General features: G+C 44.0%; 1 protein-coding gene across 1 annotated transcript; it reads right to left on the bottom strand.

The window, feature by feature from the left end:
• Positions 1-12: 12 nt before the first annotated feature.
• LOC141220810 (SH3 domain-containing kinase-binding protein 1-like) lies at positions 13-20,575 on the bottom strand. Its single transcript, XM_073666412.1, has 6 exons — positions 20,542-20,575; positions 20,356-20,468; positions 10,993-11,118; positions 9,081-9,334; positions 6,012-6,075; positions 13-54 (listed from the first exon to the last, which is right to left on the bottom strand). Exons 1-6 carry the CDS (start codon positions 20,573-20,575, stop codon positions 13-15), a joined length of 633 nt encoding a protein of 210 aa, XP_073522513.1.
• Between the last annotated feature and the right edge of the window lie 444 nt (positions 20,576-21,019).

Below are 21,019 nucleotides of genomic sequence, written 5' to 3'. Positions count from 1 at the left end.
TGTCCATTGTTCTCATTTGGATTGTAGAGATTTCTTAATTTCATTGACATCCATCTGGAATAAAAATGGATAGAGAATGTTTAGAGCAACAACTGTTTCTTGTACAAAGAAAAGAAGAACCCCCTGGACCTTCAAGATAGTCCTGGACCCACCTCTGAGGCCCACCATCAAGATCCAATGGGACCACTACCTCCACCTGAGGTAAAAAGAAAGGAACTCACCGTGGGAAGCAAAAGCCCAGCGCTGACAGGAATCACTGAAGAGCAGCAGTGAGTAAACTCCCTCTACCCCGGAGCAGCACCGCACGCCTCACTAATGACACGGAGCGCCGTGCCAGCAACAGAGCGGGCAGCGCCAATGTCATTCAGAAGCCGGGCTACTTACCAGCTCAGGAGAAGTCCCTGCACTTGGAGAATCCCCTCTTGACAGACACTAGCAACGCGCCGCAATCACGCTGTTTAATAGCAGAGCTTCTGGATACTGAGCATACAGCGCAGCTCCAAGATAAATGATGACAGGCAAAGATGAGGAACTGTCTGATAATATTATTACATATACTTCCAGTACTGCCCCTATTAATATGGACACATCGTTCTCATTAGGTGGATCTCATACAAGGAATAAAAGAAAGAAGCAGGCAAGTGGCATAAAGGGTAACAATGATAATAAAAAGGACTTACACTCATCTGAAACAGATGATGGTTCAGAGGACATATCTCCCAATTTGACCCCCTCTAAACATAGAGCTAAAAGGGACCATACAACTTCTCCTGATATGTCTCCTATTCTGATACCCATTAATAGATATAGTGACAACACAAACACAATTTTAATAAAAGAGAAACCTGTTAATCTTTCTCCATCAGAAAAATACTTGCTAGACCTCCATTCATCTTTCATTCAACAACTGAACATAATTATGGTCAATGGATTCCAAAGCCTAAATACAATACTGAAAAGATATTAATCAGAAAATCAATGACACAAATAAAAAAGTAAAATCCCCATATCTGGCACACAATACGCTTTGGAAAAGGATCATTGTTTACTTAAAAGCAAAGTTAAAACATTAAAATTAAAACTTACAGATTTAGAGGACCGCAACAGGCGGAACAATCTGAAATGTAGGGGAATACTTGAGAATGTTTCCCCGTCACAAATGGCTCCATATATTAAAGACTTAATATATAAAACACTACCATCGGTTCCTAATGCAGAACTGACAACAGACAGAGCCCATAGGCTACCAAAACCTAGTTTTCTGTCAGGAGACACTTCAAGAGAAGCGATTGCGAGAATACATTTCTTCCAGACTAAGGACCGGTCGCCTTCTGGACTATCTAAAGAAAAATTAATATCTACCTCCTCCTTACCAGTCAATAAAAATATTTCTGGACTTCTCAAAAGAGATATGCTAGGAAAATCCTTTGCTGGCATAACTAGCATCTTAAGAGCGAATAACATTTCGTATAGTGGTGTTTTTCTGCTAGACTCATAGTCTTCTTCAATGGAAAAGCCAACCTTATTCAAGACCCAAAGGACGGACGGAATATGTCCGAGAATGGTCACAATCCAGAACAAGGAAGAAAAGTAGACCCTCAGAGTAAATTCATTTTAAAGGTCTAACCATAAGTGGCTACATCATTATTTTATTGCGCAAATACTAGTATTTGAGATGTCCATAAGGCAGTACTTAGAGGGATCCTTATCCAACTCAATGCACAACACAAAAGGAAAACAAAAGAAAATATATAAAAAAAATCACCCAAAAGATTAGCAAGGCAGTGGCAAAACAACAACAAAATCCGACGGAAAAAAACTCACTTTGCCATAATAAGTCTTAGAGCTGAACTTAAATCCAAGATGGAATCAACTACATACACCCGCAAGCTATAGTGGAACAATTTGCTACATTTTATTCTTCTCTATACAATCTGAAAGACGACAAAGAAACTACCCAATTAAATATTAAATGAATAAATAATTTCCTTTCAGAAGAACTCCCGCAATTTAACTCAGAGCAAATTAAATGATTAAATTCCCCTTTCTCTACTAACAAAACTGATATTGACATCAAGAAATTGCAGGAAAATAAATCCCCCGGACTTGATGAATACCCACCGAATATTATAAATTATTTAGACATCATCTCTCTAACCCCCTAACTTCTGTTATATCAAGCGACCAACAATGGCCTATTCTCAAATGAATCCCTAATAGCCACCATTGTTGTTATACCTAAACAAAATAGTAATTCTGAGGAGATGTCGAACCAAAGGCCGATATCTCTTCTAAATACAGACATTGAAAATATACGCTAAGCTAATATCTGAAAGATTCATTACAATTATGCCTATACTAATTCATTCTGATAAAGTAGGGTTTTATTAAGGGAAGACAAGCCTCAGATGACACAAGAAGACTTTTAAATTTACTTATATATGTGGAAAAACAAAAATTGTCTTCCATACTACTATCTTTAGAAGCCGAAAAGGCATTTGTTCGCCTCAACTGGGATTTCATGGTCGCCACTTTAAACGAATTTGGATTTCAAGAACAAATTCTTAAAACTATTACTGCTCTTTATTCATGCCCTTCAGCAAAGATCCAAATTAACAATTTACTCTCTAAAACCTTTACTATTACTAATGGTAAACGTCAGGGAAGTCCATTATCTCCACCCTTATTTGATCTCATAATGGAACCCTTTGCTGAAATTACCAGAACCAACGACCTCATAAAGGGAATCCCACTTAATTTTAGACAACATAAAATTAGTTTATTTGCGGTTGACACGTTCATTTCCATTACTGACCCTATCAACTCTCTAAGAGTTATTACCCCAAATATCAAAGAAATTTCAGCGGCTTCCAATTATAAAATAAATGCCAAAAAAATCTAAAATGTTAATTTTTTTCTTAGATTATCAATTTACAAAATTAATGGAAAAATCCCATAATCGCTATTTTGGAATCAAATTCACTAACCTTTTACATAAAATCCTAGATGAGAACTTAAAAATATTGCAAAAGCAAATCCAAATAAACATTGGCAACTATGATAAATCTAACACTTCGTGGATGAGTAGGATTACTATCTACAAAATGATTATACTACCAAAATTACAATATATTTTCAGAACAATTCCTATCCTAGTCCCAGAAATATGGATTAAATCTCTTCATAAACAACTGTCAAATTATAGATGGCAAAAAAAGTTTCAGAGAATTGCAAAAATGTTACTATTCAAAAATAAAAGGGGGAATTGCCCTACCAAATATACAGGCTTCTTCTGAAGCGAATATTATTATTCAAAGCAGAAAATAGCAGAAAACGAATCAATTATAGACTTCCTCTCCCTAAAAACTTTTCATAATCTTCCAGAAGAGGAATTGTACAGCCAGACTAAAGAAAGCCTTTGTGGACTACTCTGATTCATGTTGGAGATACTGTGGACAAAAAGCCAACTTACCGTATTTTTCGGACTATAAGAAGCCCTTTTTTCCTCCAAACTTTTGGAGGAAAATGGGGGGTGCGTCTTATAGTCCGAATGTTGGAGGAGGGGGGTTGTATATATATGTGGGGTGTGGGGGGAGCAGTAGCGGTGGATGAGCGGGGAACAGGAGGCAGCAGCCGCCCGCTGCAGCCTACATTGTCCCGGCTGCTAAAGAAAATGAATATTCAGTGCTCCCCACGCTCCTTAATAGCAGCACACAGTATAGACGCAGCGCTGCTCCTGCTGTTGCCGGAATCGCCTGTGCCCGCTGTTAAAGGGCATGAATATTCAACCTCTCTCCACGCCCATGGGCATGAGAGGGGGTGAATATTCATGCCCTTTAATAAGCAGGATCACGCGGTAGCCCGGCAGCAGCAGGAGCCGCAGCACGGCTACGCTGTGTGTCGGCTATGAAGGAGTATGAAGTCACTGCTCCCCGTGCACACAGTACCGGCATTGGGAGCAGTGACTTCCGGCAGCTGATCTCTCCTTGCGCATGGTAGTGACGCCATGCGCGGCTCACATGGAGAGATCAGTGTGGGCAGGCAGGACGAAGCGCTGGAGGAGAGAAGAAAGGTGAGTAGGAGTGTTTTTTTTTTAATGTGCAGCATGATAGGGATTAGGGGTACCATGCATACTAGGATAAGGATGAGGGGGCCATACATACCAGGGTAAGGATGAGGGGGCCATACATACCAGGGTAAGGATGAGGGGGCCATACATACCAGGGTAAGGATGAGGGGGGCATACATAACAGGATAAATATGAGGGGGCCATACATAACAAGATAAATATGAGGGGGCCATACATACCAGGATAACGCTGAGGGCGGCATACATAACAGGATAAAGATGAGGGGGCCATACATACCAGGATTAGAATGAGGGGCCATACATACCACAATAAGGATGAGGGGTGCCATGCATACCAGGATAGGGATTAGTGGTGCCATGCATATCAGGATGGGGATTGCTGTGCCATTCATACCAGGATAGGGATTAGGGGTGCCATGCATACCAGGATAGGGATTAGGGGTGCCATGCATACCAGGACAGGGATGAGGGGTGCCATGCATACCAGGACAGGGATGAGGGGTGCCATGCATACCAGGACAGGGATGAGGGGTGCCATGCATACCAGGATAGGGATGAAGGGTGCCATGCATACCAGGATGGAGGGATGCCATGCATACCAGGATGGAGGGATGCCAGGCATACCAGGATGGGGATGAGGGGTGCCATGCATACCAGGACAGGGATGAGGGGTGCCATGCATACCAGGACAGGGATGAGGGGTGCCATGCATACCAGGATAAGGATGAGGGGTGCCATGCATACCAGGATGGAGGGATGCCAGGCATACCAGGATGGGGATGGGGACCACGTATAAAAGGAAGGGGAGAGACATATATACCAGGATGGGGGATATTGTCAGAATTGGGGAACATTACCCCTATACCAGTGTCAGCAGAAGACCCCCTCCCCCTTAAAAGTGCATCATGAACACATTTTTTGCTTAATTTTTTTTTTTTTCCTCCTCTAAAACCTAGGTGCATCTTATGGTCCGGTGCGTCTTATAGTCCGAAAAATACGGTATTTCATATCTTTTGGACATGTTCTAAAGCTGCATTAATATGGAAAGAGATCTTTAAATTGTTGAATAAAATCAACAACTCTACAGTTAATATTTCACCACAACTAGCCCTTCTATCTCTTGACTCAAATTTACTCCCACAGAAGATAAAACATATTTCCATTCATATATTGGCTATAACAAAGCTACTTATTGAATCTAAATGGAAGTCAGTTAATGTTCCTACTATCTCAGAAATTATAGATAAAATGTTAGTTCACAATTCTTTAGAACATTCCTATGCGTTAAGAAACAGCTCTCTTAAGAAATACTATTCTATATGGTCTTTCTGGATCTGGATACTGGATACTTTTCCCTGAATAAGAATACGTCTCCAAACAAATAACATCTTTTAGCCAGAAAGTATACAAATCATTTATTATTTTAACATAATTAAACTGAAATCCTGTGATGCCATAACAAGGATTTATACTATAGATGATCTATTTTGTTTTCACCTTCCTTTCCCCTGTTTTCCTCATTCATCCTTCCCTTTTTTCCCCATCCCATTCCTCTCTCCCTTTCCTTCCTTTCTTTCCTTTCTTCCTCTCCAGCTATCCTTTTCCAGATTTTTCCTCCAAGTTAAAAGTTTTGTTAGGATGATGTAACTGTTGTAATACTACTATACTGTCTTTATGATATTTTATTTTCCCTTTCCCTTCTTTTGTAAAACATCCCTTAATAAAAAGTATATTATTGAAAAAAGACAACTGGATTTTCTTTACACCGTTTTAATGAGTAAGCCTATGATTGATGATGTACTAACAGGACTCTGAGAATTTCAGACTTTTATCATATCACTGGAACCTGTGGTCAGAGCACAACTACAGCATACATTTCCAAACTACTATTTCGGAAGGGCTTCAAGTCAAATATTGTGTACCTGTAATCGAAGACGAATCTTCTTTTCTTCATCCAGCTCGGACAGTAATTGTTTTATTTCTTTTCTAAAATAAAAATACAAGAACGATGGAATTAATTTTCTGGGGTAACCTCGAGTATACTAAACTATACTTTAAAAGGCAGCAAAGTGAAGAACAAGGACAATGAAACATGTGGAGAATCCGAATAACCAAATAGTTTGAGTAGGAATCTGACTCCTGAAATACTGCTTGGGGTAAGCTGTGCTGAGATCTGAGATGATATGTGCTCCACAGATTATCTATTTCACAGTCTTCTTTGCATATACTGAATAATACATAGGGAGAAGCATCTTATTTTCAGATAATTTTCATCTAATATATCACCCTGTGCTTATATTGGACACAGACAAATGTTTACCAGAAAAGCAACAAATGTTCAGATGACAAATGCTCATTTGCAAAAAAAAACAAATATATATAAAAAAAAACAGTCAGCTGATGTGGACACATCATCCTGGGTTCCACATCGAGCCTCTTAATAATCCTAGGCCTACATATGTTTAAGCATAGAGCCCATGAATTTACTGCTTACGCATGGACCAATGTTTCAAGCCTAGTCTGGACAGGATCTGAATAATTCTGATGCTGAAGCCTCAAATTCATAGTTGAGCTCTCACCCCATTGCAAGATACCAGTGGTACAACCTACACCTACCACCTAAAAAACCCTTCATCTTTGGGTTGGAGTTTGGTTTGTTTGGCTTGCGAGACCTCTGAGGCTGGAAATACCCAAGGGGGCAGGTTCTGAGGAGACATGGCAGTGACAGTCCACAAAAGGATTACCCACTATGATGATTGTACTGGATCCCTAGGAGGAGATGCGACACAGTATTCATCTCCAGGAGAGACTCAGACAACCAAGTGAGAATCAACTGAACCAATCAGTTATGTATTTATGTGCGTCCACTATAATCACACCTAGGTCAATCCCTGCTGTGCCATAGTTACATGTGCTACCCTATCATCTCCTCTACTCTGCTGCCAGATACACCAGGCTCCTTATTGCTGCTCTGGTGATATGCTCAGTGACTATACGACCTGCTTCAGACACTACATCACATTAGCCAAGAGACTCCACTGTCTTATATTTCAATTTACTCCATCCTTCTCGCATTTTTAATATGGCACTAAATATAAAGACGTTTTTGTTCCACTGACCATCCATTTAAATTATTGAAATTAATTACTTTGGTGCTACCTATCGTTGGCAAATAGAACTCACAGATTGCATAGATTATAATATATCATGCATCCCAGAGTTTCACTACCAAGAAAGAACTAGTCTGTCCCAAATGCTCCACCATAGGGACGTCTACAGTCACTACCATCAAGAAATCTACCCCCCCTTTGCACTCAGGCCTGAGTAATTCTAGATCAGTGATCCCCAACATTTCTTACCTTGGGAATCGCATTCAGCTCTGAGAGAGGGTCAAGAGCAACATCCAGAGCCCCCCGACTAGTGACATCCAGATCCCGCTCCCTATCCCACAGTAGTTACATCCAGAGCCCCATTACTGGTATAATAACAGCCAGAACTTCCCCATAGAAATAAAACCAAGGCAGTGTGCTTACATACAGGGGTTCTCACCGCACTCATATTCGGTATTCTCGCAGCAGGCACTCCCACCACATTATTGCATCCAACTTCAAGCAACCCTTTAACTAGCAGTATCATCTTATCTCCAGTCTCATCTCCAGACTTCATTTATCTCTCCAACTCTTAAAGGGGTTGTCCACTACTAGGACTAGGACACCAGTATTGATATGGTGCAGGGCTCACGTGACATAACCGCACGAGAGCCCCAGAACGTGAGTGCCGACACCACTGGAACTGCGCCAGCACGGGAGGTGAGGACAGGGGTTTTTATTTTAACGAGGGCAAACATTCAGAGTGATAAAGGGTTGTCCTAGTAGTGGACAACCTCTTATATATGAGCATCTAGACCTGCTCTTCTGTATGGGGCTATTCACAAACGTCAGGAACTAGAGACCTGCTCTTCATATCTGTTTGTTAGACATGGTGCTAAGGCAACAAGCTGACACACAGCCGCGAGCCACACATTATAGGTCTGCGAGCCACAGGTTGGGGAGCCCTTTTCTACACCTTGTACTGTACAAGATGTAATTTTTCTTTTTCTCCTCTTAGAGCATTGTCCCAATGTTTTAGATTCCCAGTGGATCTCACTATATACAAGCAGAAGAAAGATAGGTACATTCACGGAACTTGCAAACTGTGATGTACTAAATGTAAAAAAGTATGAAAAACTATAGCAAAAATATAGTCATATAGTCACACAGTCTGAGGCTTTATTCTGCCCTGTCATAAACAGCATCTCAACTCATTTCTTTTAATGCTGGAAGCTAATAGTAAATGGACCTAAGTATATGGCTGTACATTTGCTCACTGCACCTTTAGATCCATCTAGAGAAAAGGTCCATTTTCTGAACGTATAGCAAAATTGTCTGCTTCCAATGTGCTGAATGAAGTCTTATAACATCCATTACAGGCTGTTATTAGATGAGTGTGAATAGTTTGTGTTAATTACTTCCTATTCTCTGCTAAATTGATATTTTGAACATAATTGCAGATTTGTTTTTGGTCTTTTGCACATTCTTCTTTTAGCCAGATGGAAATCACTGACTGTGACAATTATAGTGTCTCTTAGCACCGATCTGATGAAAATAAGCTCCGACTGAATTCACGCTGAGGGAAAAAATGGTATGGATTAATTATTAATAAACAAATACTCCATAAATAATACAATGTATCATGACATTTTAAGAGTTTCTTTCATCAGGAAAACCTGTTAGAGAGGACAACCTCCAGGGAACCTCTTTTTTGAGCCCTGACAAGCAGTGGCTCTCCATCTTGTGGACTCGGGCTATCTATGTATGACATGATAGCCATTCATTTGGTTTGCACATTATAAAAAAGTCATCCATGACATTTTTGAAACTTTACACAAAAATATTAAATCAGAACAAGTCCTTTAATTCCCGGCTGCCGGCATCTGGTATAATAAAGCTTACTTTTGCTGGTCCTTCATTGTCTCAATGATGCTTCGAAGCTCCTTGACTTGTGCCTGCAGCTCTTCTAGTGATGACTGGCCATGCTCAACTGTGTGTCTTGCATCGGAGCTACCAAAGGACGGAGAGTTTGACCTGTGACTACTTGAGGTGACAATGTGAAATGCTGATGGGGCTCCAGGAGCGCCGTGTGAGAAACTAACACTTGAAATCAAGCCTCCTGGTTTGGGGGGCAATGCAGCTCTGTTCTCTGGTACCTACAAGACAGGAATAAACTGAATATGTACAGAAAACTATTATTATTAAAAGGACACATGTAGTAATCATAAATGAATATTTCCCATATGCTGGTAAATCATTGCCTAAATACAGCGGTATTATATGTGCTATTAGGTGGTCTTCATTATTGAAAGATATTAAGAAAATGCAGGCACAACTGCAGCCACAATTACAGCTCAGTCATAGGCAATGCTCTGATTAACGAGAAAAAAAACACAAAAAAAACACTTTCATTTAATATTCTAATGTATACAGTGACCCCCATAGATGGTACAGAGCTGACTTGGCTAATGCAGCATAAGCTATCTATTAGATAGGGGATAAATGTAAGATTACTGGGGGTCTGTTCGCTGGGACCTCCACCAGTCATGAGAACAGGGGTCTTATTTCTGCAATATGGAGCAGCAGTGCACCACAGTGTGTGACCACAGCTCCATTCACTTCTATGGTTTTGTGGAACAGCAGTATGTGTGACCACCTGTGCCATAGGCAGTCAACAGAGCAGCGGTCATGCATATGCCCTAATGCTCCATTCACATGTGAAATACAGTCCTCAGGATTGGTGGGACTCCCAGCAGTTGGACCCTGTATCATCATATAATCACCTGTTGTTTGTAGCACTGGTGTATACAGACAGAAAAGGGCCCGGGTACAAGAACAATATATGGGCCCTTTGCAGTCCAAGAGCTCCTAAGAATGCAAAATTGCACCTGCTTTGGAGGTAGAAATGGGCCACCTTATCTCTTGGGCCCCTGTGCGGCCCCATTGGTTGCACCAATGATATGTCCGCACCTTGTTTGTAGGATAATTCCTTTGAAGGAGTTGTCCCAAGTAGCAAGTTACCACCTATGTACAGGATTTGAGTGATGGCTGTGCATGTGCACTGCTGCTCCATTCAATTTCTATGGCCTGCCAGAGTTCCACAGACAATGAATGGAGTGGTGCTGTGCTCATATCTTGAGAGTGTGGTAATCACAGCAGTGGGACCTCAAGCAATCTGCAATAGAGATGATCAAAAAGATTTGCGGGATCCTTATTCAACGACTACTTCAGTAGTCAATGGCCGCCGGAGCAGAGCTCTGTGAACCTCCTTGTTCTGATTGGCAGGCCTGGCTAAGCGTCATGTGTGCGTTGCACCAGAACAATGACAGTGAGCCAGGTCTACGGATCAGAAGAGACACTGGGAACACCAGCAGGTAGGAGGAGGTTCACAGGGCTCTGCTCTGGCAGTCATGGACTACCAATATGGCAGCTGGACTAGGGTCCTACAAATCTTTTTGATAATTTCTAATCAACAAATTATCACCATTCTATGTATGGGTAATAACTTAGTCAAGTTGGACAATACCTTAAAGGATGCAATCTATGATAAACTGGTAAAAATCTACTTCTAGAAAAAGGTTTTCCCACAATTACTTATTTAGCTTTTATAAGGGAAGAGAGTACACCCGTGACATTAGGGACCATCAGCGCAGCAGGAAATAGAGCAGCTACAGTAGGCAGCTATATTGCTATACTCCCCGATAAGCATGGATCATCTACACCTTTCCTCCATGGTAAGATTACAGATTGACTTTTAACCCTCCCAGTCCTAATTGTATTGATCCACAACAGAGAGCACGCTCCCCTTACTTACCTGTGATGTAAGACTACGTGGGGCTTTCTTGGATGAGTCTATAGGTCTCTGTGACAGGTGATTGATATCATCCTTGTCATCTTCTGGACTTGGAGAGTCAAAGAAATCAGGACTGGAAAGGGAGGACTACAAAAGATCGTAGTGAATAAAAGTATACTGAATGTAGCAATATTTCCTACATGACAAGAAGATGCGTAATAAGCCAGCCATCTCCATTATTACCAGCACAGCTATAAAGAGACTCTTGACCGTGTACGGCCAACCCGGGTTCCATTGTTCACATTCCCCCTCCCCTTTTCACCCATACCAAATAAAACACTGCACCTGTAATTTTCTCTTTGGATAAATTTGGCCACAGCGGCCGTTTTATTAACAAACAACAATATTAAACATATAAACATTATAATAACAAGGGTAAGGGTTCTTGGAGTTAAAAAATTGATCTGGCATAAACCAAACAGTACTTGAACCACCATGATACCCTCAGCCGTACCACACCAGCTTAAAGGCACCAAAAGCTCCCAGGGTAAAACCCCGTCCAGAGCCCCCAAAACCAAAATGCCAGATCACCCCCCTTAATCAAGCCAATGCCTGTAACTTGATAATCTCCTTTTTTACCGACACTTCCGTGCCAACTCCAAGAACCCCAACCCCCCCCCCACCAGCCACTGCGACAAAGACATCTTAACACATCACTAAAAAATTTTTTTTTTAATATACATATATATAACCCCTCCTAATACACCCTATTAATTAGACCTTCCTGTTCTTCTTCCTACAAAAGCCGCCCTTTTCCAATGCAATTTAAAAGAAACTAACAAACAACCGAAAAAAGGGGTGGGTGGGACTTTTCCAATGCTTTCTTCTCTGAACTGACCGTTTCTCACCCCACCCTTTCTGCTTTATCTATCCCCCCCCCTCAAATGCCCGCCCTTCAACCTATATCCAATCCCTATCCTTTTAAGTTCAAATTACACCCTCCTGTCCCCTCCCGGTCATGTGGGGCTTCCATCTAGGTTCCTTGCCTCCAGCCCCCTTCTTGACCGTGTACGGCCAACCCGGGTTCCATTGTTCACATTCCCCCTCCCCTTTTCACCCATGCCAAATAAAACACTGCACCAGTAATTTTCTCTTTGGATAAATTTGGCCACAACCCCCCCCCCGCCACAAAACGAACAGACCTGACCACCTCAGGCTCGTGAGCGTCCCAACGCCGCCAAAGCCCTTTCAATCCCCCCCTGTATGGCCAGTGCCCATAAATCGATGCCTATATCATTCAAATGCACGCCATCCTTTGCCCAAAATTCTCCAACTCCCGCTTCCAGATCAAGATGCCGTACGCTTACTCCCCCATTCCTGTTAACAAAAGCTGATATGGCTCTGTTCAACTTTATACGTGTCCTATTAATTCCCTTCAATGATCTCGCCTCCCTCCATGTTTTTCTGGGCACCACCTCAGACCAAACAGTCAACACCTCAGGAAACGATGTCCATAGCCTTAAAAGATCAATTTTAATGTCCCTCATCAATTCCCTGACCGGTCGAGCCCCCAAATCATTCCCTCCCATGTGCAGCACTAAAATATCTGGTGCCCGATCCAAATGAGCTGCTTTATGGAACTCTGGCAGTACTCTTCTCCACACCATCCCTCGGAAACCCAACCACTGAACCACGGCTTGCTCTCGGCTGAAGCCCAATTGCCTACCGTCGGGCCTCACGTCCGCCCGCAGCGCCCCCCAGTGGACAAAAGAGTGCCCCATAATCCACACTAACAACGGGACTCCACCTGCAACAAGACAACCAAAAATATTTAAATCCAAAAGATAATTACATTAGACCGAATGCCTAATTCCTTACATAAGACAGGTATCGATCGGAACTCCATCTCCCAATGCGTTTTATCACTTCCTTGCCTAACCCCAAACCATCCGCTTCCGACGACGCGCCAATTCTGAAAGAATGTGACCCATATACCTCAGGGCCAAGGCCCAACTCAGCAATACCCTTCTTAAACACTGCTATAAACTGGAAATGCGATAAACATTCACCATTTTCATGACACAATAATGGGCCCTTCCTCCCTGACCAAACCTGCCAGTAAGCCATTAAACATGTCCTAGGACAAACCAAAGATCCCTTAACCTCACCTAAGACCACACGTTTTCCTCTGCCCAATTGATCTGTCTTCCCCCGTCTTATCCAAAATTCAATGCCCCATATCGACCGCTCATATCCTCAGCAAACAAACCCCCAATCTTATTCCTGCTTGGTGCCACCAATTCACTCACCCTTAGTGCACCAAAAAATGCCAATGCAAAAGCCAATCTAAACAATGTGGCCTCAAAAAATGAACAACAAATCCTATCCATTACCAAACCCAAACGTTCCAAGATACTAAAGGTTACCGGCCTACATTTATCCAACACTTTACCTCCTCTCCTAAAGCCCTTCAAAGCTTGCTTCACCAAAAAGGCCTTCGTAACATCCTTCGTACCCAGCAATTTAAAACAAAATGCTAATCCTGCCACAAACTTGCCAACTTTTGAAACCGACCATCCGCTCTCTGCCGCCCTTCCCAGCAGAAACAACACAGCCGTCTCTCTATCTACCTCACTCTCCACTCCACCCCACTCCCGAATCCAACTTTGCCATACTCGCCACGATGCCTCGTATGATGCCCAGGTCTGCCTTGTGATAGACTCTTGTATTAACCGTCCCGCTCCTCCATAACCATCTGCCACAACCGTGAAGGGCATTCTTGACCCACGTCCTCTGCCTCTGGTGCTAGTGCCCGAAAACGATCCCACTGAAAACGAGACAAGGCATCTGCTATGGAATTTTTTACACCTGGCACATGGACTGCTGTAATCCAAGCGTTCAACTTAAGACAACAAAGTACAAGTTCCCTCAGCAACCTAATCACAGGCGGCGACGAGGCCGACAAACTGTTGATGACCGATACCACTCCCATGTTATCGCAGTGAAACCGAATTCTCCTGTTGGCAAAACACTCCCCCCAAATATTCACCGCCACAAAAATAGGAAACAACTCCAAAAATGCCAAGTTCCTCGTAAGACCCCTCTCTTTCCACATATTCGCCCACTCACCTACACTCCATCGTCCTTTCCAGTATGCCCCATAACCAGCACCTCCTGCAGCATCTGTAAATATCTGACAATCATAACTGTTCAAAAACTCCTCCTGTATTAACGATCTTCCGTTATAATTTTGCAGAAACAACTTCCAAACTTTCAGATCCTCCTTGTGTTCTTTATTTAAGCGAATAAAATGATGCGGAGCCCGCACTCCTGCTGTCGCTCCAGCCAACCTGCGACAAAATATTCTGCCCATTGGCATAATCCTGCCCGCAAAATTCAAACGCCCTAACAGTGACTGTAACTCCTTCAGTGTCACCTTGCGCAATCTCCCGATCCTATCGACCTCCTGTTTAAGCAAAATCAATTTATCATCTGGTAACCGACACTCCATCCTTTCAGTATCAATTACAATGTCCAGGAAACTTAGGGTTGTGCAAGGGCCTTCCGTCTTTTCTACTGCCAAAGGTACGCCAAAATGCTGTGCCACCCACTCCATAGTACCTAACAAATTCCTACACAACAATGATTGCGGGGGACCTATAAACAAGAAGTCGTCCAAATAATGAATGACCGACTTCACAGAAGCCAGGTCCTTCACTACCCATTCCAAAAACTACTGAAAGTTTCAAACAAAGAACACGAAATTGAACAACCCATTGGCAAACATCTATCAACATAGTACTCCCCTTCCCAAAAACATCCCAACAACGGGATGCTATCTGGGTGAACTGGCAACAACCTAAAAGCAGACTCAATATCAGTCTTAGCTAGCAACGAGCCTGGCCCATACCTCCGTACCCATTGTGCCGCCGCATCAAAAGATGTATATTGGACCGAACACAACTCCTGCGCAATGCCATCATTCACTGAAAGCCCTTTAGGGTATGACAAATGCTGAATCAAGCGAAACTTATTCACCTCTTTCTTAGGCACAACTCCTAACGGTGAAATAATCACCTTGTTGCTAGGCAATTCCTGAAACGGTCCCGCCATCCTGCCCAATTCAACCTCTTTAGCTAACTTCGTCTTAACCACCTCTGGATAACGGTGAGCCGACATTAAATTTTTAACCGAAAAAGGGACTACATGATCAGGAGCTGGTATTCTAAAACCATCCAAAAACCCATCCTCAATAACTTTAGCCTTCAACTGATCCGGATACCTATTTAGAAAGGGGGCCATCGCGTGAACCCTCACCGGAGTAACCCCCTTGACTGGTAACCACCGACGGCTTTCCTTTTCCTCTCTTAAAGCATTTTGATGCTCTATGTGAACTTCCATTACAATGGGAGCACACATACTTGAATTTACAGGAGTTCCCGTACTTGCATTGGCCATCATTAAGTTGCCAGCAGGTTCCCGCTTCCTTTTTAATGTTTTGCGCCCCCTGACTACCTTCCCCATGTCCCGCTGATTGATTCCCGCTACTGTTGTTCCCGTGAAAGGACTGCCCATACCTCACTGGAGCCATAACCCTCAACCACAACCCAATGTCTTTCTGATCCCATCTGATCTCCGGTCGGACTGCTTTTCTCTGCCGAAATTGCTCATCATATCTTAACCACGCCTGACCCCCGTAAGTCCTCTGGGCCTCCCCGATAGCATCAAGGTAGCAGAATAAGCCTGAGCAATTATCAGGAGTTTTCTCCCCAATAACACTAGCCAATATTGCGAAAGCCTGTAACCAATTTACAAACGTCTGAGGAATCAACCTCCACCTACGCTTCTCCTCCTCCTCTTTTCTACTCTCATCCCTTTTTCCCTTATCCAGGTTAAACTTTTCCAATGGAAGAAGAAAAAAATCTCTACGTACTCATTCCGCCAAATTTTTTCCTTTACCTCTTTTTTTAGGTGTGCCCCCAACGGCCCCTCAAAGCACACATAAACTTCCCCTTTTGCCCTATCGTCCAGTCTTACATTATCCGCCTTGTCCTTCTCTGTCTGCACACAAACCGATACCCCAGAAGGTATAATGTCTGCACTGACCCCCGACCTGCCCATCTAGCTTCCCACCTGCAAAGACACCGGTTGACTAGGCACCCACGTCGCTGCCGCGGGTGCCAATCCACCCTGATTAACTCCCCCCACTATCTATTCTAGCCAAAAATTGACCCGCAACCTCCCCTAATATTTTGCCCGCTGGGCCCCGCCGACTGCCTATCAACTCCCTCATACAGTAATGACCCAGCGGGCGACAAACAAGACATAGAAGCAAACTCACCCAGCTGCGCAGGTGCTGTGTCCCTGACAGCCGAAATTCCTGTGTCCTGCCAAGGCCTGGATTCACCTCTATCCTCCCCACTCTCCGATCCGTCCGACTCCTGCTGCAGCGCAAGGCCCGCGCCCCTGGCCTCCTCGTCACCAGGGGGACCTGAGCACTCGCTGCCGTCTCCGCTGCTCGTCCTCTGTCAATCCTGGCTCTGGTCCTTCCTGCCGTCCGTGACCTTCCTTGATTTCCAGACCCCGACTCTCGTGTCCGGCCTGTCGTGTTCCAAGTTTGACTGCCAGGCATCCCAGTGCTAATGCCCGCCGCTCCACCGCCTTGAATGTGTTGCATCGAGCCAGGCAGCAGATCTTCAAATTGCCGCTGCCTGCCTGTGAAATTCCGCTGCTGCATCCCTGTCCCGTTGTTTCTAGCAGGCACCCCGACTGGAGCATCGCCAGGCGTACCTGCCGTGCAAATGGTCCTTCTGCTGCTCCCCCCCGCTCTGCGTCCTCTGTGGTCACGGCGCTTTGAATTGGCGCCTTTTCTTGAACTGGGGGGCGTGTGCATATCTCCGTCGAAGACTTCCTGAGTAGCCCCGTCACGTGATGCCGGTTCCGGAAGTGACGTTGCTAGCACTTCCGGTGTTGTCCCGCCCACCGGAAGCTGACGTGGCTGTATCGTGGGCATTGCTTCCAGCGCGGCCCGGGCCCTGGTATTGCGGCGTGACACCGGAGCAGGCCGCACCACAGCCGACGGGGTTCTTTCAGTTGAGGACTGCGATACACTGCAGATGGAGCCCGCAGGGCGGCTAGGCGGATTCCTGCCGCGGCGGGCATGCTGACGGGGAGTTCCGACAACACGCTCACCGGACGCAGGGTCCCCTGAGGGGCTCCGCGGCCTGCGCCTGCTGCCCGCACTAACCGTGTCCGGAGAAATCCTAACGGGGGGCCTCGTCCTCCTGCTGGCCCTTCCAGATCTCGATGGAGGTACTTCTGCCCCATCACTCCCCAGCAATCCAGACAGCTGGGACTCCAGCCACCCTCCACTTCTGGATCTTGCAGCCTCCCTCAGTCTGGCGATCAAGGAATCTACAGTTTCCATATTCTTGGTAAGTGTCTTCACACAAAAGGACTTTCTCCAATGTTCTTGTCTCTGGGACTTTTCCAATGCTTTCTTCTCTGAACTGACCGTTTCTCACCCCACCCTTTCTGCTTTATCTATCCCCCCCCCTCAAATGCCCGCCCTTCAACCTATATCCAATCCCTATCCTTTTAAGTTCAAATTACACCCTCCTGTCCCCTCCCGGTCATGTGGGGCTTCCATCTAGGTTCCTTGCCTCCAGCCCCCTTCTTTAGTGAAAATGAATTGACTAGAGAACAACACTAATATGTTAGCTAAGTGCTGTGTTGCGCTTTTTATTATAGTCTACCCTTTGGGACCATTTGAGTTTCCTCCATCCCCAGCTTCCTTCTTATTTTCACAGCATTAAAGTGAAGGTGCCGCAGTTTTGTTTTTTTTGTATTCATTTTTTGTTACATCTGGTCTTATCCTTCAGTCACCTCCAGAACTGCACTCACTATTCTGCTGTTACATCTTGTCTTATCCTCCAGAGCTGCGGTCACTATTCTGCTGTTACATCTGGTCTTATCTTCCAGTCACCTCCAGAGCTGCGGTCACTATTCTGCTCTTACATCTGGTTTTATCTGCCAGAGCTGTGGTCACTATTCTGCTGTTACATCTGGTTTTATCCTCCAGAGCTGCGGTCACTATTCTGCTGTTACATGTGGTTTTATCTGCCAGAGCTGCGATCACTATTCTGCTGTTACATCTGGTTTTATCCTCCAGAGCTGCGGTCACTATTCTGCTGTTACATCTGGTCTTATCCTCCAGTCACCTCCAGAGCTGCGCTCACTATTCTGTGTCATCATGTAACAGAATAGTAAATTCTGATCTGGAGGTGACTGAAGAATAAGACAGCACGTCTTATTCTCTAGTCACCTCCAGAGCTGCAGTCACTATTCTACTGTTACTTGTCACTGGTACCTAATCCATAACATGAGAGGTCCCTTTATATTTGCATTAATAATGAAAATAGAAATTACTAAATAAAACTGAAACATTTAAATACATTATATACAAAATAAATAGTAAGAACACAAGGACAATATTCAGTCCAGGCCTGGGCCGCAGAGCTGACGCTCTAATATCAGACCTCAGTGACCGCTCTGTACTATATACTCCTATATATCCAGGCCTGGGCCGCAGAGCTGACGCTCTAATATCAGACCTCAGTGACCGCTCTGTACTATATACTCCTGTATATCCAGGCCTGGGCCGCAGAGCTGACGCTCTAATATCAGACCTCAGTGACCGCTCTGTACTATATACTCCTGTATATCCAGGCCTGGGCCGCAGAGCTGACGCTCTAATATCAGACCTCAGTGACCGCTCTGTACTATATACTCCTGTATATCCAGGCCTGGGCCGCAGAGCTGACGCTCTAATATCAGACCTTGCTGCATAAGGATCTGCATGTAGTTGTGTGTTGGTATCACTATGTGTCTACGGCTGTGCGCCCACATAGCGCTTAAGAGTTTTTTCCGCGTAAATTACGCAGCGCAAACACTTGAAAAACGCTAGTATATATGCCCCCCATGGTCCCCTATGTGAGAACGCAAGTCATGAGCACATGCTGCGTATTATCGCTGCGTAAAAACACGTAGCATGTCCATTAATTTTGCGGTTACGCGGTGTAATCGCCGCCTTATGCGTATGTCCATGCCCACCATGTGTATATTGTGCGCTTCAATATGTGTATGGTACCCGGGTCTGGAGGAGAGGAGACTCACCTCCAGGCCCAGGTACCATAAAACCTGTTGTAAAAAAATAATGAAAATAATAAATATCAATATACTTACCCTCTGTCAGCCCACAATCTCCTCACCGCCGCTGCCTCCGGACCCAGAGATGCATTGCGGCAACGGCCTGCAATGACGCTGCGGTCATGTGACCGTGAGGTCCTCACAGGTCCTGCCGCTCTGTATCTATGGGAACAAAGCTACCGGGGAGGAGCGGTGAGGAGACTTATTATTTTTTACATGCATATGCAGCATCAATAGTAAAAAGTTGGTCACACTTGTCAAGCACTATGCAGTGTGACCAACCTGTCAAGCACTTTTCCAAGTGATGCTAATATCGCTTGGAAAGCTCTTGACAATGTGCATGCTAAAATGCATGCAAAAACGCTGGATTTGCGCTTGTGTTTTGCGGGAAAACGCATGTGAATTAGGCTTGTGCTTTCCCGCAGCAGGGGGATGCGGACATGATGCAGAAATTTCTGCTTAATTTACGCAAAGTGGGCACATAGCCTAATATCAGACCTTGCTGCATAAGGATCTGCATGTAGTTGTGTGTTGGTATCACTTTGTGTCTACAACAAAATGGCTCCTCACTGTGAGAGATCCTAATTCCTAAACTTCATTGTCTCTTATCCATTTGTAAACACCCAGAAAGGGAGGGGGGAGGAAGAGACATCAGACATGGAGCAAATCCAGCCCAGATTTTCAGCAGTCGTAATGCATGCCAGCTCTACACAAGGTTTTCATGCCAAATTTCAGTAGCGGCTCCCCCTAGTGTTTCAAAGTGGAACATGTCAAACTTTTTAAATTATTTTTCATATTTTACTCCATTAAAAAAATATGATAATATTGGAGAAACGAATTAAAACAATAATACTTTACGTTTTCGCAAATTTTGAAAACATTTTTTTTTGATGGCACCTTCCCTTTAAGGCATCTGTACTCATGAGAAGTCTTTACACTCCTTGAAAATTGCACGTGTCTATACATTTACCAGCTGGGTTCAGGAGAGTGACGACTTATAACCAGGACAAACAGAATAATGAGAAGAATGTGTAAGGCTGGGTCTGTCAGTGGTGTAAAGTGATCCCTGCCGCTCAGGTCTCCTATTCTGTAGGACACTTCTGTAGATTGCATTATAGGCCGTCCCTTAGTCATGAGCAGCATTTAGTTGTGTGGAGCATGAATTGCGGCACATACATACGACGTCAGAGACTGGGAAGGTGGACGTCTCCCGCTGGATTTAGGCCTTGAAGCAGTAGGAGGACTAAGTTTCTCTCCAGTTGACACAAGGGAATCAAAGCCTTCAACATCTAAAAGATAAAATACAGATATGGCAACAAATCTATCAACTAAGTGACATCTCTTTCTCTTCAAGTTGGATACGGTCAAACAGCTTCTCTGTCTTATACACGGCCATTTATTCTTTTCATCAGTATTATAAGTACTCAGTCGACTTCCCCAGAAATATAAAGAACCAGGAGGAACTTCTGTTCTATGATGAGATCGGCCTCGTGTTATAGATTTACTCCATTCAGGAGCAGAGGTTTCCCACAACGTAGTGATCTACTGCCATGAAGCTTCTACACTATTCTAATCATTGTATCCTGGGTTTTTATATGTATTGCTTGTATAAATAGGATTTCTAGTTGTAATGATGTACGTTAATCTATAACTGCTGGGCTACCGATGACCAACACAGACTAAAATACATCACATGCCGAAATTTCAACTTATTATCTGTCCCATCTACCCAGTTCTTTGCACAAAAGAACACAGCCAATAAATGGCCAAGGATGGTAAAAAAAGGCAGAATTTTACATTTGGCCAACAGTTTCTGATGCCAATTTCAGTGGGCTAAAAA

The sequence above is a fragment of the Phyllobates terribilis genome, unplaced genomic scaffold, assembly GCF_046119375.1.
Source record: "Phyllobates terribilis strain yellow unplaced genomic scaffold, ASM4611937v1 Scaffold_304__1_contigs__length_2301189, whole genome shotgun sequence".
NCBI lineage: Eukaryota > Metazoa > Chordata > Amphibia > Anura > Dendrobatidae > Phyllobates > Phyllobates terribilis.
Note: the sequence above shows the minus strand (reverse complement) of the source record. Positions and strands in the feature narration are given on the sequence as shown.